The sequence below is a fragment of the Neoarius graeffei genome, chromosome 8 (genome assembly GCF_027579695.1).
Source record: "Neoarius graeffei isolate fNeoGra1 chromosome 8, fNeoGra1.pri, whole genome shotgun sequence".
Taxonomy (NCBI): Eukaryota; Metazoa; Chordata; class Actinopteri; order Siluriformes; family Ariidae; genus Neoarius; species Neoarius graeffei.
Genome location: NC_083576.1, coordinates 73,589,410 through 73,616,651, shown reverse-complemented (window position 1 = coordinate 73,616,651; position 27,242 = coordinate 73,589,410). Strand labels below are relative to the sequence as shown.

Below are 27,242 nucleotides of genomic sequence, written 5' to 3'. Positions count from 1 at the left end.
GTGGAAAAATACTGGAAAGACATATGGGAAAGAAAGGCATCACACAACACCGATGCCCAATGGTTAGTGGACCTAAGAGCTGACCACAGCAACCTCCCAGAACAAGAACCAGTAACCATCTCAATGGCAGACGTCCAAGAAAGAGTGTCAAAGATGAAGAGCTGGACAGCACCAGGCCCCGATATGATCCATACGTACTGGCTGAAGAAGCTAACTGCACTCCATGAACGCCTAGCAGCACAGATGAACCAGCTGCTGAGGGATGGAACCCACCCAGAATGGCTAACCCAAGGCAGGACAGTCCTAATCATGAAGGACCCCCAGAAGGGACCCATCCCATCCAACTACCGGCCAATTACCTGTCTCTGCACAACATGGAAGGCCCTGTCAGGCATCATTGCGGCAAAAATGAGTAAGCATGTGGCTCAATACATGAGCGAGGCACAGAAAGGAATTGGCAGTAACACCAGAGGAGCCAAGCACCAGCTACTGGCCGATAGAACAGTCGCCCGAGACTGTAAGAAGAGACAGACCAACCTGTGCACTGCCTGGATTGACTACAAGAAAGCCTACGACTCAATGCCACACACATGGATACTGGAATGTCTGGAACTGTATAAGATCAACAGGAACCTAAGGACCTTCATACAGAACTCAATGGAAATGTGGAAGACAACCCTAGAGGCCAACTCAAAACCCATTGCCCAAGTCAACATCAAGAGCGGCATATACCAAGGAGATGCGCTATCACCACTGCTGTTCTGCATAGGCCTGAACCCCCTCAGTCAGATCATCACGAAGAGCGGCTACGGGTACCGATTCCGTAGTGGGGCAACAATCAGCCACCTGCTCTACATGGATGACATCAAGCTGTATGCCAGGAACGAGCGAGAAATAGACTCGCTGATCCACACCACCCGGATCTACAGCGATGACATAGGGATGTCATTCGGATTGGACAAGTGTGGCCGGATGGTCTCAAAGAGAGGCAAGATGATCCGGACTGAAGGGATTGACCTACCAGAGGGCAACATAGGTGATATCCAAGACAGCTACAAGTACCTTGGCATCCCACAGGCTAATGGAAACCATGAAGAGGCCACAAGGAAGTCAACCACAGCCAAATACCTCCAGAGAGTAAGGCAGGTCCTGAAAAGCCAGCTGAATGGTAAAAACAAGGTCCGAGCCATCAACATGTACGCACTACCAGTCATCAGATACCCCGCTGGTATCATAAACTGGCCAAAGGAGGAGATAGAAGCCACAGATATCAAGACTAGAAAGCTCCTCACCATGCATGGAGGGTTCCACCCCAAGTCCAGCACCCTGAGACTATACACTAAGCGGAAAGAGGGAGGCCGAGGGCTAGTGAGCGTCAAGACCACGGTCCAGGATGAAACATCGAAAATCCGAGAATACATCAGAAAGATGGCCCCAAAGGATGAACTGCTAAGTGAATGTCTCAGGCAGCAGAACCCTGATGAGAGTGCAGAGGAGGAGGAGGAGGAACAGACAACCTGGAGAGACAAACCCCTACATGGCATGTACCACCGTCAGATAGAGGAAGTGGCTGATATCAAGAAATCCTACCAGTGGCTGGATAATGCAGGACTGACAGACAGCACAGAGGCACTAATCATGGCAGCACAAGAACAGGCCATAAGCACAAGAGCCATAGAGGCCAGGATCTACCAGAGTAGATCAGACCCAAGATGCAGACTGTGCAAAGAAGCCCCTGAAACAGTCCAGCACATAGTAGCAGGGTGTAAGATGCTAGCTGGATCAGCGTACATGGAGAGGCACAACCAAGTGGCTGGGATAGTATACAGGAACATCTGCAACCAGTATGGAATAGAAATACCCAAGTCCCAATGGGCCATACCACAGAAGGTGGCTGAGAACAACAGGGCCAAGATTCTGTGGGACTTCAGCTTCCAGACTGACAAACAGATCCTGGCTAACCAACCGGACATAGTGGTGGTGGACAAAGAGCAGAAGAAGGTGGTGGTGATAGATGTGGCAATCCCAGCTGACGCAAACATCAGGAAGAAGGAACATGAGAAACTTGAGAAGTATCAAGGGTTGAAAGAGCAGCTGGAACGGATGTGGAAGGTCAAGGGTTGCGTGGTCCCCGTGGTAGTGGGGGCACTTGGGGCAGTAACCCCCAAACTGGGAGAGTGGCTCCAGCAAATCCCAGGAACAACATCTGAAGCCTCAGTCCAGAAGAGCGCAGTCCTAGGAACATCGAAGATACTGCGCAGAACCCTCAAACTCCCAGGCCTCTGGTAGAGGACCCGAGCTTGAGGATGACATGGATACCACCCCCCCGCCGGGGGTGAGAAGGAGATTTTTTATATATATATATATATATATATATATATATATATATATATATATATATATATATATAACTAAGAAACAGCAAAGTCATGTGTCCTGAAGACCTTCCCATGAAGGAAATGTACTGACAGGAGTGGCAGAGGTTTATAACCATCAGAAACTTCTACAGCCATACAGGTCTCTGTGCATGTTATTACAGAAACAATAACACATCAGAAAGAGAAAATTTATAGAAAACTATCATTTGAATTACAGCCAGAACTACTGGCAGAGCTGCTTTTATAGAAAATTAATCAACACCTTCACACCAATCAGATTCAAGAATTCAGCAGCACTGTGGTGTATGAAACAATATATTTCGTTACATCATTATTAACGTACAGAAGCCCAACACTTCTTGTAAAATTTATATAAACCGCAGGAAGGACCAGTCGTAGAAGACAGTGAAAGACTGTTACTCTCTTTCTTTCTTGGAGCTGAAGAACCCGTCATAACTGAGCTGGTCTGTCATCACTTCCTATGTCACCTCACCCCACTCTCGATAGAGGAGTACACACAGATGGTGCAGGCAGAAATGGCAATCTAAATTTACATTACTGCCTTCAATGCAAACAGCAAGATTTAAGGTCACGCATTATCTTGATCTGTATTCGTACAATTTTTTAATCTCACTATTAGCACAAGATGTAACTTATTTTTTTTTTTTAACTCACCTAACTTAAACCAAAAGAGTTGCAAATCAAGTTTACATCCACAGACATGAACATCATCATAAACATGAATGTCATGGCAATGTTGGGCTTTCAGTGACTTCTTTGAACTATTCTTTCTCTCCTGTGGCAACATGCATCTTTCATGGGGGGGGGACCCCACACACACCCAAGAATTTGGTGAACAAGTTATTTTGTGTTTCCTGAAATTAACACAGGCTCAAAATTATACATACTGTGTCAAAAATATACATACACTCAATTAGATTATTAATTCAGTGGTGCTGAAAGCGCCAAAATGTCTTAATTTGCCAAACCCAAGGCCTCTTAACTTCCTGTTAGTGATAATGATTTATTACAGCTGGTAGCTTCTCTATGCAAACATACAAAGCGTTTGTTTGACCAGCACTCACTGAATTGACCAACATACAGTACAACAGGAAAGTCCAAGGAGCTCAGTGCAGATCTGACAAAGAGGATCACAGATTTAACACAAGTCAGGAATGCCTCTAGGAGTCATTTCTAAACAAATGCAGATTCTAAGATAATCAGTTCAAATAACTGTATGCAAGTACAAGTTATTGAGAGGTTTAGCTATTTTGCCAAGTCACTTTGCTGGAAGAAGACCCAAACTTTCCCCCTCAGCTGAGAGGAAAGTGGTTCAGATGTTCAGGAACAACCCAAGAACCACTAAGACACAGACCTACCATGAACTGGAAGACTGTCTACAGCAGAGGTGGGCAAACTACGGCCCGCGGGCCACATCCGGCCCGTTGGCGTTTTTAATCCGGCCCACGGAAGACAATCATATAAACGCGATTGAGCAGATCTATAAACTATAAGCGTCAGTGTTATCACGTAGACAGGTGTTCTAGAGATCCGTCTTTCCAGTCAGTCGTATTCACGCGAGATTACATTTGCAGAGTGGTGCAGCGTGTGCCATGGAAGTCATTCTGGCGCCCATGCCACTGATGATCTCGAGAACACAGGATAAAACTTTACAGTGAGTGGTCCTAAAAAAAGAAAAGTGGACAGCGAGTGCAGGGTGTTCAATAAAGAATGGACAACTAAATATTTTTTTGCTGAAGTCCGATCAAAGGCTGTATGCCTTATTTGCAAAGAAACCGTTGCAGTTTTAAAGGAATACAACATCAAACGGCACTTTTCCTCCAAGCATGCTAATTATGCTAACAACCAGTCAGCGCAAGCACGGACGAATACAGCTCAGCGGTTGCTGAGTGAATGTGAGCATTAACTCATTTATGTCCGTGTCTGCTATTATAGGTGTATTATGAGCAGCTGACCTTGCTTCTGCTTGTATCTGTTCCTGGACTTTTGCCTGTGGAGGTTATTCTGATCTATGAGTGGCCTTTTAGAATATGAAAACCTGTTTGGAACCTGTGTTTTGATTTTTTGAGGACTGGAAATATTTCAGTGAGTGACTCTGAACCTGAAAACCAGTTTGGAGTTTTTTGCTTTCTTGAGCCGTTTTGTTTGATTTTGTGGGCTGGATGGATCCAGTGCCAAACCATTGAACTGCAAACATGTTGGCATGGTGTGGTACCCAAACTGTTGAACTGCAAACATTTTGGAATGGTGTGGTACCTCTCCTACTAATGGTGGTTGGTTGTACTGGCAGGCTGGAAGTGGATGGTTAAAAAAAAAAAAATTCCACTCAGGTGTAAATCTGCGAGTTCAGTGAAATGTACAAAAATGATATGTACTGATACGTAATTTAGTTCAATTTAATGATATGCAATTTAGTTGTATGTATAAAATGATGCAAATATACAAATACACTGGCATCCTACTCATCCTGGCAGCTCAAAGATGTAATTTAAGAATTAAGTGTGCTCCTTTTCTTACTGTCACGTGTGTGTGTGTGTGTGTGTGTGTGTGTGTGTGTGTGTGTGTGTGTGTGTGTGTTACTTTTCTGGATGGATCCAGTGCCAATCTATTGAACTGCAAGCATTTTTCTGCTCTGTCTTTGTTGACTGAGAACTAAAATAAATGCCAATCTGATCTGCATTTGGGTCTCTGTCAGTGAAGGCCTTACAATAACACTAAAGCTTTTCCAGTTTATGTTCGATATGTATGAATTTGGTGTTGGCCCGGCCCGCCTGGCAAATTTCAAAAGTCAATGTGGCCCCTGAGCCAAAAAGTTTGCCCACCCCTGTGGTAGCATGATGCTCTGGGGCTGTTTTGCTACCAGTGGAACTGGTACACTGCACGAAATGGATGGAAAAATGAAGAACAGAATTCTTCAGCAGAACCACAACCAATCAAAAACTTGGACAAATTTGGGTGAACTAACAGGACACTGATCTCAAACACGCATCAAAGCCGGTTGTGGAATGGATAAAGAAGGCCAACATTAAACTTTTGGAATGGCTTTCCCAAAGTCCTGACCTCAGCGCTATCGAAAATGTGGCATGCGCTTAAAACTCAGGTCAATGCCAGGAAACCTACAAATTTAACAGAACTCTACCAATTCTGCTAAAAAGAGAGTGGTCAAATATCCAACCAGAGTTCAGCCAGAAGCTTATTAATGGCTACAAAAAGTATCTGGTCAAGGTCAAACTTCCTAAAGGACATTTAACCAAATATTAGGTGTGCTGTATGGATAATTTTGTCCCTGCATGTATAATTTTGATCCCATGTTGATTTTAGAAAGCCTCAAATGAATTAAAACGTATGCACCAAAGTCTTTTTTTCTATTAAAGATGTGTCTGCCACAGAAAAAGAACAGTTCAAAGAAACCATCAAAAGCCCAATATTGCCATGACATTCAAGTCCATGTATGTAAACTTCTTACAGCAATTCTATATAATAGTAACTTTGTGTCTTCTGGTCTGACCTTGACATCTTTGTAGAGATGCACAGGCTCATAGTCAATGTTGTGCTTCATGAAGTAATCATTGACACATGACAACAGGGTCATCTCTGGCAGGGAGAAGATGTCCATGAACTGTTTCATCGTGTGTCCATGGGAACTCTGAAAACAGGACATGGTATAAGGAATCAAAAAAAAAAAAAAGACCAACCTTAGTCGAATTCAGTAACGAAGCTTCTGAGAGTTATATCATCTGTTAACATCATTGTAGTAACCTGATTTCTACATTTTTAGACTTTTTATCATTAATAGTGGCCAAGAAATGCAATGACCAACCACAGACCTAACCCATCAGCAAACATGTGAGGATATCTCCTTTACTTAACACCAACGGTTTCATATAGACTTTTAAGGTGGAAAAAATTGTGCATCATCAGCTAAGCGGTGGTAATCATAGCAGTCATATGATCTGAACACTCAGCTCAGTAATTTAGTATTTAGAGGGAACAAGAGTGGACCTAGAAGTAACCCCTGAGGAACTCCTGTATCCAAGCTGTAAGATAATGAGACTAAACTTCTTCAGGCTGAGGTAGGATTACCTAACTGATCTGTTGTAACTGGTCAGTAATTGTTTTTTTTTTATCTTTCTCCAACCAGGATTCACAGTTGGGGGGGGGGGGGGGGGGGGGGAATCCCCCCCCAAGCAACTACGAAAACATTTTATTCTAATACCAGTATTGTAAATAAATTGAGCTGTCCAAGTTGCTGTCATGGAGACATAATGGTGCAGCTCCTAAGCTCCAGACATCATCAGGTCTTGGTTTCAGACCAGCAGCATCTGAGAAAACAGCTTTTGTTGCATAAACATGCAGAATAAATAAAAGATCAGGCACACTTCTGTGAAAAAGGGGTTCACCAACCTTGCCATAAAAGTCACTCATGATTTCCAGAGGTACATGGGAGCCCTCATACATAGCAATGACTTCTTTGTCTGGTACAGGGTGAAGACCCCTACAGGAGAACACAAACATACATGGCATTATTATCATCATCATCATTATTATTATTATTATTATTATTATTATTATTATTATCCTCCTCCAAATCTTACAGATGCTATAGCGCATGGACATTATGTACCTGTAAACTGTTCCTTGCTGGATGTAATGAAAAGCATCTATCTTCATCAGTAAACCCTGTAAACAGGAGAGATCATGATCATGCACTGATGCAAACCAACAGCACGCTCCATGAACACATACACACCTTCTGAACATCATAGTGCAGCCCCCGAACCACAAAATTAGGAATGTAGTTATAGTTCTTCAAGCCATCTGGGTACTGGAGCAATGAAAAATAGGGTCAAATATGACTCTGAACACCATGCATCATAAATCATAAATCCTGAACCAAATAGTTCTAGCTAAAGTACAGTGACCAACCACTCCATAACCACAATAATCGATTCACAACAACTTAAACGTTCACGTATTAGAGTGCTCCGCGTATGAAAGTTGATCACACGATGCAGCAGTTACATTATCCTGGTGGCTTTAGCAGTACTAATATGTTAAAATGAGCCGACAACTAAACTGTTTCTATATTAGACTTGTATTCTTGTGTACTGACCCTGTGCTGTTGGATAAGAATATCTCGAGCCACGTTGAAGATCAGAGTGTGAAGGTGGCTGGAGTAAAAGGCCAAGGTGTAGTCGTAGTCAAAACCGTAGATCTCAATGTCCTGCAAGCTCATCTCGTTGTTGGCAAAAATAGTGTCCGGATTTACAAAGTTGTTCAAGATTGCTGGGATTAAATCTGAGGCACAAAATGACAGCATGACAGAGGTTTCCATTTTGGATGTCCATTAAAACCTTTTCAATGGTTCACCCCCTAAAGTCCTTGAACATTATTCAGATATTCACTTAAAGCATATTATTCAGTTACTACACTAAAATTAATTATATGTAGCCAGAGAGTGAAAAACAGACCAATTCTTAGCCTGATAACAGCACTTGAGAGTTTAGACTACTGAATTTTACAAAATGGTTGCACAAATAGGGTTTTTGATCAAGGTTAGCAGGAATTATTCTATCCACGTTCACTGGATATGAGCAATCGCGCATTCTGATTGGCTACTCTATGACTAGGCTATCAGCTCATATACCGTGAGTAGAGAAAAACACAAAGGCAGAGCGTGTTGCTGAACCAACGGAGGATGAAATAAACTTTGAACCCCCCCAAAAAAGCAACAAAATATGGAAGTACAGTGCCTTGAAAGTATTCATACCCCTTGAACTTTTTCACATTTTTCCACCTTACAACCACGAACTTAAAAGTTTTTTATTGAGATTTTATGTGATAGACCAACACAGAGTAGCACATAATTGCGAAGTGAAACGAAAATGATAAATGGTCTTCAAAATTTTAAACAAAAATCTGAAAAATGTGATGTGCATTAGTATTCAGCCCCCCTGCGTCAATACTTTGTAGAGCCACCTTTTGCTGCAATTACAGCTGCAAGTCTTTTGTGGTATGTCTCTACCAGCTTTGCACATCTAGACACTGAAATTTTTGCCCATTCTTCTTTGCAAAATAGCTCAAGCTCAGCCAGATCGGATGGAGAGCGTCTGTGAACAGCAATTTTCAAGTCTTGCCACAGATGCTCAATGGGATTTAGGTCTGGACTTTGACTGGGCCATTCTAACACATGAATATTCTTTGATCTAAACCATTCCATTGTAGCTCTGGCTGTATGTTTAGGGTCATTGTCTTGCTGGAAGGTGAATCTCCTTCCCAGTCTCAAGTCTTTTGCAGCCTCCAACAGGTTTTCTTCCAGGATTGCCCTGTATTTAGCTCCATCCATCTTCCCATCAACTCTGACCAGCTTCCCTGTCCCTGCTGAAGAAAAGCATCCCCATAGCATGATGCTGCCACCACCATGTTTCACAGTGGGGATGGTGTGTGCAGGGTGATGAGCAGCGTTAGTTTTCTGCCACACACAGCGCTTTGCATTTCGGCCAAAAAGTTCAGCTTTGGTCTCATCTGACCAAAGCACCTTCTTTCACATGTTTGCTGTGTCCCCTACATGGCTTCTTATGCTGGTCTTTCAACAATGGCTTTCTTCTTGCCACTCTTCCAAAAAGGCCAGATTTGTGGAGTGTACGACTTATAGCTGTCCTGTGCACAGATTCTCCCACCTGAGCTGTGGATTTCTGCAGCTCCTCCAGAGTGATCATGGGCCTCTTGGCTGCTTCTCTGACCAGTGCTCTCCTTGCTCGCTCTGTCAGTTTAGGTGGACGGCCATGTCTCGGTAGGTTTGCAGTTGTGCCATACTTTTTCCATTTTCGAATGATGGATTGAACAGTGCTTCTTGAGATGTTCAGAGCGTGGGATTTTTTTTATAATCTAACCCTGCTTTAAACTTCTCCAGAACTTTATCCCTGACCTGTCTGGTGAGTTCTTTGGTCTTCATGATGCTGTTTGTTCTTCAGTGTTCTCTAACAAACCACTGAGGCCTTCACAGAACAAGTGTATTTATGCCAAGAGTAAATTACACACAGTAGGACTCTATTAACTAATTAGATGACTTCTGAAGGCAATTGATTGCACTGGATTGTATTTAGAGGTACAAGAGTACAGGGGGCTGAATACTAATGCACACCACATTTTTCAGATTTTTATTTGTTTAAAATTTTGAAGCCCATTTATCATTTTCGTTTCACTTCACAATTATGTGCTACTCTGTGTTGGTCTATCACATAAAATCTCAATAAAAAACTTTTAAGTTCGTGGTTGTAAGGTGGAGAAGTGTGAAAAAGTTCAAAGGGTATGAATACTTTTTCAAGGCACTGTAGCTTTTTTTTTATTTTTCAAGAATCATTATAGCATTTTTCGCAAATCGCTACTGTCATTTCGTCAATTTGTTTCGATTCTAAGTGGAAATTATTTTGTCGGATGTTTTATACAAAGTTATTAATCGAATTTGCAAAAAATAAAAACACTCGGTTTCCTCAAAATCCAGTGAATGTGGATAGAATGAAACGATTATTCCACTCAATCTCCTCATACATGGCTTATAACGCTATCAGCTCATGTACGACTCGATTTCATAGAGTAACTGTTTAATATCTAATCTCCATTGTGATATTTATATTTGCCTATAAACCACTAACAATGCTGATTTATTACGTGTAAGATAAAACTGAACAGCTATGATAGTAATGTGCTGCAATTATATTAAAAGTACAATATATATCAAAAATAGTACATTGTACTACTCTCTTTACATTTCAAAACAACATTTGGGGTTTTTGAGAAGGTGGTATAGAGAAATAGTAACATATCCAGGTACATATACCAGTTTTGCACTCAAGTTTCCATTAATGAAGAGTTATAACATCAACGAAACTGACTTCATGTTAAAACTGTTAATGTTATAATCATGTCTGTTACTGTCCAGGTGAGGATGGGTTCCCTTTTGGGTCTAGTTCCTCTCGAGGTTTCTTCCTCGTGTCGTCTAGGGGAGTTTTTCCTTGCCACCGTCACCACAGACTCAAACTCCACAGCCTCACTGAATCCTTCCATTCGAATATGAAAGGCACAGTGGTCTTCGACGGCTCTGTCTTAGACGCGTTCAAGATTCACAGTGGTGTCAAGCAGATATGCGTGCTCGCTCCCACGCTATTTGGCATCATCTTCTCTGTACTCCTGGAGTACACTTTTGGCTCTGCCACAGAGGGCATCTATGTCAGGACAAGTGATGGAAACTTGTTCAGCCTCTCAAGACTTCATGCCAAGACTAAGGTCTGGACTAAATGCCTACGGGACTTCCTGTTTGCTGATGACGCTGCCATCAGTGCTCATTCAGCTGAAGAGCTACAGTGCCTGATGACTCTCTTCAGGTGATGGCTGAAACCACTTTGGCCTCACCATAAGCTTGAAAAAAGAATCATGGCTCAGGGTGCCGAGGGAATCCCTGAAATCAAGATCGGCGAGCATACTCTGGATGTAGTCAACACCTTCACATACCTTGGCTCAAAAATAGCAGACACCCTCTCTCTGGACTCTGAACTGGGAAAGTGCATCAGGAAAGCTGCCACAACGATGTCCAAGCTGTCCTCCAGGGTATGGACCAACAACAAGCTAAACCTGAAAACCAAGATGCATGTCTACTGAGCATGCATCATCAGCACTCTCCTATATGGCAGAGAGTCTTGAACGCTGAAAGCCCACCAGGAAAGGAAACTGCACACCTTCCACATGCGCTGCCTCCGTCGCATCCTGGACATCACCTGGAGAGACCGCGTCACAAACACTGCTGTGCTACAACGCACCGGTATGTCGAGCCTGCTAAAACAGCAAAGGATGAGAACGTGGAACGCATGGAGGATGGCAGAATACTGAAGGACCTGCTGTATGGCGAACTAGTAACAGGCAAGCGTCCCACTGGGAGACCGTACCGGAGATATAAGGATGTGTGCAAGCGGGATTTGAAAGCCCTAAACATCGATGCAAGTGCCTGGAAACAACTAGTGCAAGATAGAGAAAGGTGGAAGAAAGAGGTGGAGAAGAGCCTTGCGGTGCTTGAAGAAACCATCGCCAAAACACTAAGAGAAACAGCAACGCAGGAAAGCACCACCACCAATACAGATTGAAGTCCTTCCCACACCATGTGGTGCATAGGGCGGCGCCGATCCCTGTTTCCATAGCCCTCGGCCTCTCACCTATTACACAGCTAGAGTTACAGTGGGGGGCTAGTCCTCTAGTAACCACTCGCATCTGTATTGCAGCGTGCCTTACCAGATGGCAGCAGGTACCATTTTTATGATGGTCTTTGGTATGACCCGACCGTGAGTAGAACTCATGATCCCTCAATCGAGAAGTGGACATGCTAACCACTAGGCCAACTCGCGGTACCAATACAGATTGCTACAGCTTTTATCATGAGCTGCCAGCGGGACCATCACTCAAGGATAGAACTACATAGTCACAACCACCGCTGCTCAAGGACGTCATCTCTGAGCACAATTCCATAGTCTCCCGAGACTGATGGATGCCTACTACTACTTAACCATTTCAGATCCTTGGTATGACCCGACCATGAGTAGAACTCACGATCTCCCGATCGAGAGGCGGACACACTAGCCACTAGGCCAACTTGCGGTACCAATACAGATTGCTACAGCTTTTATCTGCATGAGCTGCCAGCGGAACCATCACTCAAGGATAGAACTACATAGTCACAACCACCGCTGCTCAAGGACATCATCTCTGAGCACAATTCCACAGTCTCCCAAGACTGATGGATGCCTACTACTACTTACCCATTTCAGATTTTTGGTATGACCCGACCGTGAGTAGAACTCCTGATCGAGAGGCGGACACGCTAGCCACTAGGCCAACTCGCGCTACCAATACAGATTGCTACAGCTTTTATCTGCATGAGCTGCCAGCGGAACCATCACTCAAGGATAGGACTACGTAGTCACAACCACCGCTGCTCAAGGACGTCATCTCTGAACACAATTCCATAGTCTCCCAAGACTGATGGATGCCTACTACTACTACGAACCCATTTCAGATCACGTGACCTTGAGTCCAAGGAGGTCTATTAAAATTCTTTCAAGGTTGTCTCTAAAGCCACGCCCCCAAAGCTAGGAAAGTCTGAATGCTGGTGCAAGAAGCGGGGTTTTTGTAATTGATTGACAGGCAAGCAGAGACGCCTACTATGCTGCCGACTTAATGTCACTGATCTCACCTTTAAATCACAGAGCCTCACTTTAATTTAGCTTTTGGGTTATTAGAATATCAGTAGCATAAAATTTTTAAATCTTATTTTTCATTAGAAAACAGAACGAAACAGTATGACGCCTGGTAAACATAAATATCGCGATAAATGGCTAAAGTATCATATCGCCCAGCTCTAATCTGAATTTTTTTTTTTTTTTATGACAAATATACAGAGCCGAACCTTCAGTTTGCTGTTTGGTCTCATTGTAAACAGACCACAGCCAGTCAGTCGTGTCTCCTCCTGTGTGTCTGGTGGACAAGCCGGCCACTGACAGCGTGTGTCCCGGGACTGAGTGACATTTCACCCCGCTGGAGCTGAGAGCCGAGTCTCCACACGCTGAATATAAAGTCTGAGAGCGTTTAAACAGCTTTCTGACCCTGACCAGGCGAGAAAGGAGCAAAGACGAGACCGACATGTTTTTATTTTATCCCGCTGAAGCGTCGTTTTCACCAGAGAACTGTTTGAATGAGCTACATGTGTGAAAGTCTGACCACAGCTCCAGATTTGCCGAAATATTTATATATTTACAACACAAGCCCTTACTTCCTTGTCAAAACTCCGCCCACATTCGAAAGTTCCGGTTTCGAGTTCAAAACTGAATTTCATAATAAAAGTCATTCACAGTAAGTGGCTTTGCCTTAGGGCTGCGTACCTAAACGTAACATCAGGTACAGGTCCGGGCCTGTACCTGAACATTCTCATCTCATCTCATTATCTCTAGCCGCTTTATCCTGTTCTACAGGGTCGCAGGCAAACTGGAGCCTATCCCAGCTGACTACGGGCGAAAGGCGGGGTACACCCTGGACAAGTCGCCAGGTCATCACAGGGCTGACACATAGACACAGACAACCATTCACACTCACATTCACACCTACAGTCAATTTAGAGTCGCCAGTTAACCTAACCTGCATGTCTTTGGACTGTGGGGGAAACCGGAGCACCCGGAGGAAACCCACGCGGACACGGGGAGAACATGCAAACTCCGCACAGAAAGGCCCTCGCCGGCCACGGGGCTCGAACCCGGACCTTCTTGCTGTGAGGCGACAGCGCTAACCACTACACCACCGTGCCGCCTGTACCTGAACAATTTGACAAATTCTTCTGAACTTCTTCAATAATGACAGAAACATTAATAAACTGTTGACAACTTGTCAGTATCTTTATTCAAAGAAAACCGAACATAACTAGGTTTCCTACCTCACTTCTCAGTCACCCTATAGTTAACTTGGGACAAAAAGTCATAAGTTGTCTCACAGCGAGAAGTGACTACATTAGACCCTTACAAAAATTAACCATGGTTTTACTATGAAAACTAACCATGGTTTTACCATGGTTTATAGTTATTCATGGTTTTCATGGTTTTTTGGGTAACCATGAAAACCATGGTGCATTTTACCTCAATGTTCATTTAAATTTTTAGGATCTAAGTAAATGTTAATGTATCTGGGCTGTTAATCGAGATCCTTCTCTACAGCATTGACTGTTGGACGAAAGCATGGTAATACTACAGTTAGTGCATCCTTTTAAAAACCATACTATCCCTTTTTAATCTAATTTCGTAGTTACTATGACCTATTACACATACAACTATGATGCTACCACAGCTACTGCAGTACTATGGATAAACCACAGTAATGCTATGGTTGGTTCATAGTACTTAGAATCACCATGAAATACCATAGTAGAACCATGGTTACTACCATGGATGAACCATAGTAATACTATGGTTGGTTCATAGTACTTAGAATAACCATGAGATACCATGGTAGAATCATGGTTACTACATAAAAACCATGGTAAAACCATAGTAAACCATGGTAGATTTTCGTAAGGGGAGTACTACAGACTACGCGGCCTTTAACTTACGCAGCAAAATTACACAAAGCAACAAAGGCCGCCAATGCCAGCAAAGGAAAAATGGCTGACCTGCTTTTGAGTCTTTTTGACCAATCAGAACGCTGGATCAGCCAAGCTCTCGCAATGTCTCGTGAGACTGTGGCGAGAGGATCTCAAATCAAAGATGGCTCTGATTTCAAGTTTAATGTTTCAGTCACAAAATAAGCATATACTTGGTGTAAATTTATATTGGTACAGTACCGGTACTTCATGATCCGGTATTTTGGACCTGTACCGAATCGATTTTCACGGTACAGTACCGGTACACAGTACTGGTACGCAGCCCTACTTTGCATACAAAGATTTCAAATCATTGATCAGATGCATAGCTGATCAGATGCATAGCATTTTCAAACGGAGGGTCACACACTGACTGGCAGCCTGAGTACATTATCTCATCTCTAGCCGCTTTATCCTGTTCTACAGGGTCGCAGGCAAGCTGGAGCCTATCCCAGCTGACTACGGGCGAAAGGCGGGGTACACCCTGGACAAGTCGCCAGGTCATCACAGGGCTGACACATAGACACAGACAACCATTCACACTCACATTCACACCTACGGTCAATTTAGAGCCACCAGTTAACCTAACCTGCATGTCTTTGGACTGTGGGGGAAACCGGAGCACCTGGAGGAAACCCACGCGGACACGGGGAGAACATGCAAACTCCACACAGAAAGGCCCTCGCCGGCCGCTGGGCTCGAACCCGGACCTTCTTGCTGTGAGGCAACCGTGCTAACCACTTACACCACCGTGCCTACTGAAAATATTTTCTGGAATTAGAAGGTGAAGAAGTGTGCTACGAAGTGTTTTCATTTCAAATCTAATGTTGCCCTTTAAATTTTGCCCCTTGCATATTTGACAAGGTAAAAACAGCAAATTTAATAATGTTGAATAGTGCCTAAATCAGCCCTAGATGCCACCAGAATGCACCATTTGAAGTCCATCCATCCATTATCTGTAGCCGCTTTATCCTGTTCTACAGGGTTGCAGGCAAGCTGTAGCCTATCCCAGCTGACTACGGGTGAAAGGTGGGGTACACCCTGGACAAGTCGCCAGGTCATCACAGGGCTGACACATAGACACAGACAACCATTCACACTCACATTCACACCTACGGTTAATTTAGAGTCACCAGTTAACCTAACCTGCATGTCTTTGGACTGTGGGGGAAACCGGAGCACCCGGAGGAAACCCACGCGGACACGGGGACAACATGCAAACTCTGCACAGAAAGGCCCTCACCGGCCACGGGGCTCGAACCCGGACCTTCTTGCTGTGAGGCGACAGCGCTAACCACTACACCACCGTGCCGCCCCCCCGTGATATATATATATATATATATATATATATATAAAAACATCCATTTTTATAGTACCACCTGTACAGATTTATGCAGGTATCCAATCATTTGGCAGCAACACGATGCATAAAATCCATGCAGCTCCATGTCAAGATCTTCAGTTAATGTTGACATCAAACATCAGAATGGGTGAATTGTGATTTCTGTGACTAACCATGGTATGGCTGCTGGTACCAGATGGACCGGTTTGAGTATTTCAGAACACACAGTCTCTACAGTTTACACAGAATGGTGTGAAAAAGAAACAAACAAAAATGGTTGACAAAAGGCCAGAGGAACATGGACATATTGTTTCTTTACAAGCATGGTGAGCTGAAAAACACTTGAGAACACACATCAAAACCTGAAGTGGATGAGCGACAGCAGTAGAAGACCACATTGGGTTCCACTTCTGTCAGCCAAGAACAGGAATCTTAACCTACAGTATCATGGGCACAGGCTCACACACACTGGACAGTTTAATATTGGGGAAAAAAAAACCCAACACCCAGATGATTTTTTTTTAATCTTCAGTGATTTATGTAAATATTAACTGAAAATCGTGACCTGTATCTGCATGATTTTATGCACTGTACTGCTGCCATATGATCTTCTGATTGGACTGCATTAATGAGCAGATGTACATGTGTTCCTATTAAAGTGGACAGTGAGTGAGTCTGCAACAATTGCAGGAGCCTAGAGTCAACATGCTATGTGGGAGCCCCTATCACAAGGCTGGTGTGAAAATAATACTTTAAAATATTGTTCATATTGTTCGCTTTTATTTATTAGATTTAATTGAAAAAATACAAACAGATTTATTCTTCCATTATGAAACATCACAAAGTATTTCAAGGTCACCACATGACAAATATATACAAATTTATATATGAAAACTGACATCAGTGTTTCTCAGAGGCTGTCTGTCGAGTCTTCAATCCAAGAAGTTCTGTCTGCAGTTCTCCAGGTTTCGGAGGAACCTCTGGAATGCTCTAGAAAGAAGAACTACTTAGATCAATTTATCAATAAAAAGATGATGGTCCTTATATATATATATATATATATATATATATATATATATATATATATATATATCTGTGCAAAAGTCTTGGGCAGATGTAAAGAGATGCTGTAGACTAAAAATGGCTTAAAATAATGAAATGAAGGGCGGCACGGTGGTGTAGTGGTTAGCGCTGTCGCCTCACAGCAAGAAGGTCCTGGGTTCGAGCCCCGGGGCCGGCGAGGGCCTTTCTGTGCGGAGTTTGCATGTTCTCCCCGTGTCCGCGTGGGTTTCCTCCGGGTGCTCCGGTTTCCCCCACAGTCCAAAGACATGCAGGTTAGGTTAACTGGTGACTCTAAATTGACCGTAGGTGTGAATGTGAGTGTGAATGGTTGTCTGTGTCTATGTGTCAGCCCTGTGATGACCTGGTGACTTGTCCAGGGTGTACCCCGCCTTTCGCCCATAGTCAGCTGGGATAGGCTCCAGCTTGCCTGAGACCCTGTAGAACAGGATAAAGCGGCTAGAGATAATGAGATGAGATGAGATAATGAAATGAAATGTTTCAATATTAAAAAAATACTACAAACAGTAAGCCATAATCAATGAAACAGTCAGTATTTGTTGTGAGACGACCTTTTGTTTAAAAAAAAATAGTAGTCTCAGGTACAATGAGTGCAGTTTTATAAGCTGTAAGTTTTACTGAACATCTTACAGAACCAGCCACATTGCTTCTTAATTTTGCACCAAAACCCAGCAGCCTTCATTAGGTTTTCTATTTTTAATCTGAAAAATGGTCTCTTATGTAATATGCTGCTCAGATACAAACTTTTTTTTTTCCTGCAACATTTAATTTTGTGCTGGAAAGCAAACATTTGGACTCTAAAATGTTTTTGTACGGACTCGATAATGTAGACGTCATCAAATAGAAAACTATAACAAAGTTTGCATGGGGAAAAAACAAACAAACAGGGTACCTAAGTTTTGCACAGTACTGTATATAAAAAAAGTTACAGTAATATCCTTAAAACATACCAAATCAGGGCGGTAATACTGATGGACGACCTCAGCACCTGCAAACATGGATAACACACTGGCTGCAAACATTTTCATGTACCTTGGCCAAGACACACCCGCGGGCATCTTTATACCAGCAGAAGTTCCTGCAACTGGCCCATAAAAAAGAATAATTATTGCCTGAAATATTATTTATGCTTTTACTCTATTACAACTGTCAGATTTTTTAATCAATTCTTACATGTACACTAGAAATACAACAATCCTCTTTTTCCATTTCTGATAAAACAAAAATATTAAACATCAGCCAGTATTTGATAGTGATCTGACTCGGACATCCTCACAATAACCGAGTCAATTCTCTAAGCAGTGGTAGTACAGCAATATTTTAATGATGGTTTTTAGACTATATGAAATCTGTATCTAGTAGCGTTGGGAATTTTTAGTGAGTTTGATCATTTGGTTCAGTTTACCAATAAGAGCCGACTCTTTCAGCTCACAAACGGCTCACTGGCTTCTTTTTTTTTTTGGTTCTGAACCAGACCACATCCACAATATATTTGTTCTTCTTTGTCTAACTCTGGCTGAAATTGCTGAATGAATTCTTATTATAAAGGTTTAATTAACAGAATAACATTACTTTCTATTACACTTTGTGAAACCTATTTTAAATGGTTACCTCACCATGGTACAACAAATACAGCAAGCATTTCTGTATTCATGTTTCCAATGAAGCAAAGATCAAGCAAAAACCAAAGAGACATGAAGGAGAGAGAGAGACACACACACATGACCGAGAGACACGAGAGAAATAATGAGAGAGACACAAGAGAGATGAGAGAGAGAGAGAGAGAGAGATACATGAGAGATAGATGCAAAAGAGAGAGAGATGAGAGAAACAAGACAGACCGAGACACAGAGAGAGACACGAGAGAGATGAGTGACACAAGAGAGATGAGAGTGACACGAGAGAGACACAAGAGAGAGGAGACACGAGAGAGAGAAAAGAGAGAGATGAGAGAGACACGAGAGAAAAGAGACGAAAGAGAGGGATGAGACACGAGAGAGATACGCGTGCGAGAGATGAGAGACACGAGAGAGAGAGATGAGATGAGAGATACGCGAGAGAGAGATGAGAGACACAAGAGAGATGAGACGGACATGCGAGAGAGAGATGAGAGACACGAGAGAGATGAGACAGACACGCGAGAGAGAGATGAGATGAGAGAGACATGCGAGAGAGATGAGAGAAACAAGAAAGATACACGCAAGAGAGATGAGAAAGACACGAGACAAGAAAGATACACAAGAGAGAGAAAAGAGAGACAGAAGATGAGAGACATGCGAGATGAGAGAGACACGAGAGACAAGAAAGATACACAAGGGAGAGAAAAGAGAGACAGACAGATGAGAGACAGAGATGAGACAGCGAGACAAGAGAGACAGATGAGACAGCGAGACAAGAGACATGATTGTGAGAGAGATGAGATGAGAGAGACACAAGAGAGACAAGATACACAAGAGAGAGAAAAGAGACAGACAGATGAGAGACAGAGATGAGACAGCGAGACAAGAGAGAGACAGATGAGACAAGAGAGAGACATGAGAGTGAGAGAGATGAGACAAGAGAGACACAAGAGAGAGAAAAGAGACAGACAGATGAGAGACAGAGATGAGACAGCGAAACGAGAGACATGAGAGACACGAGAGCGAGAGACAGATGAGACAGCGAAATAAGAGAGAGACATGAGAGACACGAGAGCGAGAGAGAGACAGAGACAGCGAAACGAGAGAGACATGAGAGACACGAGAGCGAGACAGATGAGATGAGAGAGACACAAGAGAGACAAGAAAGATACACGAGAGAGAGAAAAGAGAGACAGACAGATGAGAGACATAAGAGAGACAGAGACGAGATTCAATTACACAGTAGGGTAACAGCACTCAATATTCACCTAAGAGAACTGATTCAAAGAACCGACTCTTTCAGCTGACACGAATCTGTAGTGTCGGTTTCAACCGACATTAAAGTTTACTAGTGCGGTTCATCAGGGGGGAAATTGTGACTGCTTTTATATATAAACTTTATTTACAATACACAAGAGTTTCATATGAACAACTGCATAACTGCAGATGGAGAAATAAAAACAACACACAGCCAGATATAAGGTGACATTCATCTGTAAAAACTAAGCTGGGTGAAAAATATGAGCGGCACAGATTTAACGTCAGCATATTTAATGATACCAACTATCTTAATTTATGCATCAAGATTCAAAAACACACACAAACCTTTGACAACTGATTTATATTAAGTAGTAAGGCAAGTGAACATGTCTTCAACACGACTTCGTTTTCTTCTTTGAATTGATTCTATAGGTGTTTTACTGCCACCTACTGGTCTGGAGTGAAAACACAGCTCTCAACATTTCTCTATTTAACACCAAGATAGCAAGTTTATTTTTTTAACACTTTATTGAAAAAGTACAAATGTACAAAACCAATATGGCAACATCGTCATGTTATCGTCCTATTAAATATAGGGAAGAACAAAGAAATTATCAACGGGAACAATCTGGTAAAAAATCTAGTATAAACAACTTATGATACAACACTGAAAATAAATTATGCAGGAAGTGTACATGGATAGAAGGGGAAAAAAGGAAAACAAGTAAACAAGCAAGACATACTACTACTACTAATAATAATAATAATAATAATAATAATAATAATTTTTAAAAACCTCATACATACAAGGGGAAACAGTTTTATCTCAGTTACAGTGGCATGCAAAAGTTTGGGCACCCTTGCTGAATATATCTGTTACTGTGAATAGTTAAGTGAGCAGAAGATGAACTGATCACCAAAAGGCATAAAGGTAAAGATGACACATTTCTTTTCAGCGTTTTCTGCAAGATTTGTGTATTATTTTTGTTTTGTACAATTGGAGAGTGAAAAAAGAAAAGGAACACCATGCGAAAGTTTGGGCACCCCAATACATTTGAGTTCTCAGGTAAATTTACCAAGGTTCCAGACCTTAATTAGCTTATTGAGCTGTGGCTTCTTCAAATTCTTCGTTAGGAAAGGTCAGATGATGCAGATTTCAAAGCTGTATAAATTCTCTGACTCCTCAAACTTGTCCCTAAAATCAACAGCCATGGGCTCCTCTAAGCAACTCCCTCGCATTCTGAATGATAAAATAATTGATGCTCACAAAGCAGGAGAAGGCTACAAGAACGTAGCAAAGTTTTTTCAGGTAGCTGTTTCCTCAGATTGTAATGTTATTAAAAAATGGCAGTTAACAGAAACAGTGGAGATCAAGGTGAGGTCTGGAAGATGAAGAAAACTTTCTGAAAGAACTGCTGGTTGGATTGCTAGAAAGGCAAATAAAAACCCCTGTTTGACTGCAAAAGACCTTCAGAAAGATTTAGCAGACCCTGGGGTGGTGGTGCACTGTTCTACTATGCAGCGACACCTGAACAAATATGACCTTCATGGGAGAGCCATCAGAAGAAAACCTTTCCTGCGTCCTAGCCACAAAATTCAGCGTCTGAAGTTTGCAAATGAACATCTAAGCAAGCCTGATGCATTTTGGAAACAAGTCCTGTGGACTGATGAAATCAAAATAGAACTTTTTGGCCACAGTGTGCAAAGGTATGTTTTGGAGAAAAAAGGGTGCCAAATTCCAGGAAAAGAACACCTCTCCAACTCTGAAGCATGGGTGTGGATCGATCATGCTTTGGGGTTGTGTTGCAGCCAGTGGCACAGGGCACATTTCATTGGTCGAGGGAAGCATGGATTCGAATAAATACCAGCAAACTCTGGAAGCAAACATCACACCATCTGTAAAAAAGTTGAAGTTAAAAAGAGGATGGGTCCTACAATAAGACGATGATCCAAAACACACCTCAAAATCTACAATGGAATACCTCAAGAGGCACAAGCTGAAGGTTTTGCCCTGGCCCTCACAGTCCCCTGACCTAAACATCATTGAAAATCTGTGGATAGATCTCAAAAGAGCAGTGCATGCAAGACAGCCCAAGAAACTTGTAGAACTGGAAGCCTTTTGCAAGGACAAATATGCAAAAATCCCTCAGGTAAGAACTGAAAGATTATTAGCTGGCTACAAAGTGTTTACAAGCTGTGATACTTGCCAAAGGGGCTGTTACTAGGTACTAACCATGCAGGGTGCCCAAACTTTTGCTTCAGGTCCTTTTCATTTTTTGGTATTTTACGCCTGTAAATGATGGAAATAAAAATGTAATCTTGTGGAAAATATTAAAGAAATGTCATCTTTACCTTTATGCCTTTTGGCGATCAGTTCATCTTCTACTCACTTAACTATTCACAGTAACAGACATTTTCAGCAAGGGTGCCCAAACTTTTGCATGCCACTGTATCTAATTCAATGGGAAAATGTTTTAAAATATCATACAATATTTCTGCTTTTGCTCCTTTTACAAATTTTAAGGATCTTAAGTATCATCTAAATTAATTCAAGTAAGAAACAAATTTGGGGGATGATTTTAGGATTTTATTCTTGTGTATACAAAACTTAGCCAGACATAGCATTACATTACTAGAGAGTTCATGTTTGTTTTGCAAGATCATACCAAATGTTATATTGTCTCTCGAAATATAATCTGGAAATGCTGAGACTTTTTTGTTTTATCCATTTGTGAATGCCAAGACAAATTGTTTTACACCGCATGAGAAAAATATATGATTTGTGTAGTTCTCATCTCATCTCATCTCATCTCATCTCATCTCATTATCTGTAGCCGCTTTATCCTGTTCTACAGGGCCGCAGGCAAGCTGGAACCTATCCCAGGTGACTACGGGCGAAAGGCAGGGTACACTCTGGACAAGTCGCCAGGTCATCACAGGGCTGACACATAGACACAGACAACCATTCACACTCACATTCACACCTACGGTCAATTTAGAGTCACCAGTTAACCTAACCTGCATGTTTTTGGACTGTGGGGCAAACCGGAGCACCCGGAGGAAACCCATGCGGACACGGGGAGAACATGCAAACTCCGCACAGAAAGGCCCTCGCCGGCCACGGGGCTCGAACCTGGACCGTCTTGCTGTGAGGCAACAGCGTTAAGCACTGATTTGTGTAGTTTCAATATCATTTTCACAAAATGAGCATAAATTATCATCAATGTCAAAATGTAGTCGAAGTAATTTTTTAGAAGGATAAATGTCATTCATAATTTTAAAGTGTGTTTCCTTCATTTTGGGGGGTATTTTGGGGACCAAGCAAGTTGTTCAGAAATGTACAGCTGTACAGTCTGTGAATCTTTTTGTCCCAAATCGCACACCATCCTCGGTTAATCCAATGAGTTAATTCATACAAAATGGTCGAGTCCATTGCAAGCCCAGAACAGGGGGTGGTAAAGATTAACACGTTTAGTTTTATTTGGAATTAAGTTGCAAATTCATGCAGAAAGTCTCTTTTTTTGACATTGTGTTAAAATCTAATACATTTCGAGGGGTTAAAATATGCAAATAGGATGTATAACAAACCAAATAGGGGACATATCCAGGACAATGTCACCTTCTCTCTACCTACTATTTAGTAAGCTAGTATGCTGTTGTGAAACGTAGTGTTGCAACTGCAATATTATACATATTAAAGCACTTGCATGTGTATTCCTTTAAACTAGCAGTTATCAAATTCAATGATTAAAAAACCTGACCTTGATCCCTGTCAGCTGTCCAATTATCAGCCAATATCAAACCTCCCCTTTATCTCCAAGATCCTTGAAAAAGCTGTGGCACAGCAGTTATGCTCATATTTACATAGGAATAACATCCATGAAAATCTGTGGTTGGTAGAAGAGAGCAACTGGACTTGCTTGAAAAGTCTTGAAGACGTTTCGCCTCTCGTCCGAAAGGCATCATCAGTTCTGTCTGTCTCTGTTCAGTGATGGTCGTTCCAGGCTGACAAAATTGAACGATCCTCTCTGGCTAAGATGTCTGCCAGTTTTCTGGAAGTCCTCTCATACTCCCGCACTAGTCGAAGGGAACTCATCCCAAAGTGTGTAGAAACATATCTGTGAAGATACTCAGTCGTCCAGGTACATAGTAATCTGTGGTTGGTAGAAGAGAGCAACTGGACTTGCTTGAAAAGTCTTGAAGACGTTTCGCCTCTCGTCCGAAAGGCATCATCAGTTCTGTCTGTCTCTGTTCAGTGATGGTCGTTCCAGGCTGACAAAATTGAACGATCCTCTCTGGCTAAGATGTCTGCCAGTTTTCTGGAAGTCCTCTCATACTCCCGCACTAGTCGAAGGGAACTCATCCCAAAGTGTGTAGAAACATATCTGTGAAGATACTCAGTCGTCCAGGTACATAGTAATCTGTGGTTGGTAGAAGAGAGCAACTGGACTTGCTTGAAAAGTCTTGAAGACGTTTCGCCTCTCGTCCGAAAGGCATCATCAGTTCTGTCTGTCTCTGTTCAGTGATGGTCGTTCCAGGCTGACAAAATTGAACGATCCTCTCTGGCTAAGATATCTTCACAGATATGTTTCTACACACTTTGGGATGAGTTCCCTTCGACTAGTGCGGGAGTATGAGAGGACTTCCAGAAAACTGGCAGACATCTTAGCCAGAGAGGATCGTTCAATTTTGTCAGCCTGGAACGACCATCACTGAACAGAGACAGACAGAACTGATGATGCCTTTCGGACGAGAGGCGAAACGTCTTCAAGACTTTTCAAGCAAGTCCAGTTGCTCTCTTCTACCAACCACAGATTACTATGTACCTGGACGACTGAGTATCTTCACAGATATGTTTCTACACACTTTGGGATGAGTTCCCTTCGACTAGTGCGGGAGTATGAGAGGACTTCCAGAAAACTGGCAGACATCTTAGCCAGAGAGGATCGTTCAATTTTGTCAGCCTGGAACGACCATCACTGAACAGAGACAGACAGAACTGATGATGCCTTTCGGACGAGAGGCGAAACGTCTTCAAGACTTTTCAAGCAAGTCCAGTTGCTCTCTTCTACCAACCACAGATTACTATGTACCTGGACGACTGAGTATCTTCACAGATAAACATCCATGAAATGTATCAGTCAGGATTTAGACCTAATCATAGCACAGAGACAGCTCTGGTTAAAGTAGTAAACGACCTACTGTTGGCGTCTGATCAGGGCTGTGTCTCGCTACTTGTGTCGCTTGACCTTAGTGCACCATTTGATACCATTGATCATTCCATTCTTCTGGATAGACTAGAAAATGTTGTGGGAGTTAAGGGAACGGCCCTCTCCTGGCTCAGGTCTTATTTAACTGATCGCTATCAGTATGTTGATGTAAATGGTGATTTTTCTAGACATACTGAGGTAAAGTTTCGTGTTCCACAAGGTTCTGTCTTGGGTCCACTGCTTTTTTCTTTATATATGTTACATCTGGGTGATATTATTCGTAAACATTGTATTAGTTTCCACTGTTATGCTGATGACACACAGTTGTATGTTTCTGGAAAAACAGATGAGAGACACCAGCTTAATAGAATTGAGGAATGTGTAAAGGACATTAGACACTGGATGCTTATTAACTTCCTTCTGCTTAACTCTGACAAGACCAAAGTACTTGTACTAGGACCACATGCACCTAGAAGTAAGTTTTCTGATTACACAGTAACTCTGGATGGCCTTTCTGTTTCTTCATGTGCAGCAGTAAAAGACCTTGGAGTGATTATTGACCCCAGTCTTTCATTCGAAACTCACATTGAGAACATTACCCGGATAGCTTTCTTTCATCTCAGAAATATTGCTAAGATAAGAAATTTAATGTCACGACACGAAAAAACTAGTTCATGCTTTTGTTACCTCCAGGTTGGATTATTGTAATGCCTTACTGTCTGGATGTTCCAATAAGTGCATAAACAAGCTCCAGTTAGTTCAAACTGCAGCAGCAAGAGTCCTTACTAGAACTAGAAAATATGACCACATCACCCCATCTTATCCACACTGCATTGGCTCCCAATCAAATTTTACATTGATTATAAAATACTACTATTGACCTTTTAAAGCACTGAATGGTCTCGCACCACAGTACCTGAGTGAACTTCTGGTCCTTTATGACCCGCCACGCCTACTTAGCCTGCACCTTTTGATCTATCTGCTGGTACCTTGTATAGTGAAGGCTACATCAGGGGGCAGAGCATTTTCTTACAAAGCCCCACAGTTATGGAACAGCCTTTCAAGTAATGTTCAGGAATCAGACACAGTCTCAGCGTTTAATTCTAGGCTGAAAACATATCTGGTTAGTTAAGCCTTGTGTTAATGGTGTTTGTGAGGTAAAGGTGTAGATCTGGAGGGTCCTCAGACAGGGTGTTTTGGTAAACTGGGATGTATGGATGCTGTCAGTCGCCCACTCACTTGCTCACTCGAGTTTGTTGATGGTGTAGTGGCTGCTGCTTTATGTCCCGGGGTTCCTTCATGCCTGTGTTACCTTCTGGCTCTCCCTTTTTAGTTATGCTGTCATAGTTAGTTGCTGGAGTCCCTGCTTGTACTCAGTGCAATATGTATGCTGTTCCTATTTATTCAGGTGACCTTGGGCATACCCAACAACCTGTGGTTCCCCCCCCAAATCTGTCCCTCTGAGTTACATGTTGGTCCTGGGATCAAGATGCTGACCTCTTCTGCTCCTTGGACCTGCCTGATCCATCCTGGTGCCCTGTGTCTGGTTGGAGTCTCATCGCATTGCTCCTATGGAGGGCAGCCCCATGTGGACAGTTGGGGGTCGCTCCTGGAGGACGCTCTGGACTCTTGCAGTGGTGCTTTTGTGGTTGGGGACTGCAGTTGACTTGCTGACTTTGGGACTGCGGTTGTCATGAACGGTTTTGTGCTCGGGTTTCCGTCGGTGGGGGGTTTATAGCATCAACGAAGCTGACTTTATGTTAGGACTGTTAATGTTATAGTCATGTTGTCTGTTTTTGCCCAAATGAGGATGGGTTCCCTTTTGAGTCTGGTTCCTCTCGAGGTTTCTTCCTCAAGTCACCTGAGGGAGTTTTTCCTTGCCACCATCGCCACAGGCTTGCTTATTGGGGATAAAATTAGCTCATGTTTTAAGTCATTCAAATTCTGTAAAGCTGCTTTACGACAATGTTTATTGTTAAGTGCTATACAAATAGACTTGACATTATTATTTCTTATTTAGAATGCATGTAGCTTACAAAACATCCTGAATGTATGCAAAATACATGCTTAGTAAAATGAAAAATGTTCTAGTTTGCGTTGCTCAGGTCAAGGACTTTTATTTTGAAAAATTCACGCCAGCTTTGTATTTTTGTTGGTCTGATA

The 27,242-nt window shown here is 42.4% G+C and overlaps 2 protein-coding genes across 3 annotated transcripts in view; both read right to left on the bottom strand.

Annotated features, from left to right (window-relative positions):
* nt5dc3 (5'-nucleotidase domain containing 3) overlaps positions 1–13,213 on the bottom strand; it is a 37,797-nt gene extending 24,584 nt beyond the window's left edge. Inside the window, exons 1-6 of one of the 2 annotated variants that reach the window (XM_060928212.1) lie at positions 12,853–13,213; positions 7,513–7,697; positions 7,150–7,224; positions 7,024–7,079; positions 6,804–6,894; positions 5,908–6,045 (exon numbers count right to left, since the gene is read on the bottom strand). In XM_060928212.1, the coding sequence (XP_060784195.1) occupies positions 5,908–6,045; positions 6,804–6,894; positions 7,024–7,079; positions 7,150–7,224; positions 7,513–7,697; positions 12,853–13,087 (780 nt within the window). In that variant the 5' untranslated portion in view covers positions 13,088–13,213. The remainder of the gene's footprint in view (positions 1–5,907; positions 6,046–6,803; positions 6,895–7,023; positions 7,080–7,149; positions 7,225–7,512; positions 7,698–12,852) is intronic. The other variant, XM_060928214.1, reaches the window with a different exon arrangement.
* Positions 13,214–16,670: 3,457 nt separating this feature from the next.
* Positions 16,671–20,299, bottom strand: LOC132890245 (ubiquinol-cytochrome-c reductase complex assembly factor 6). The gene is made up of 3 exons (XM_060927035.1): positions 20,215–20,299; positions 17,941–18,074; positions 16,671–16,900 (listed from the first exon to the last, which is right to left on the bottom strand). Exons 2-3 carry the CDS (start codon positions 18,046–18,048, stop codon positions 16,811–16,813), a joined length of 198 nt encoding a protein of 65 aa, XP_060783018.1. The 5' UTR covers positions 18,049–18,074; positions 20,215–20,299; the 3' UTR covers positions 16,671–16,810.
* Positions 20,300–27,242: the final 6,943 nt, after the last annotated feature.

Bases quoted from the DNA above. Each gene is read 5' to 3' on its own strand.
- LOC132890245 (XM_060927035.1), bottom strand. From the start codon at position 18,048: ATGCCCGCGGGTGTGTCTTGGCCAAGGTACATGAAAATGTTTGCAGCC. The intron at 16,901-17,940 runs GTATGTTTTAAG...TCTTCTTTCTAG, and splicing joins AGTATTACCGCCCTGATTTG to AGCATTCCAGAGGTTCCTCC.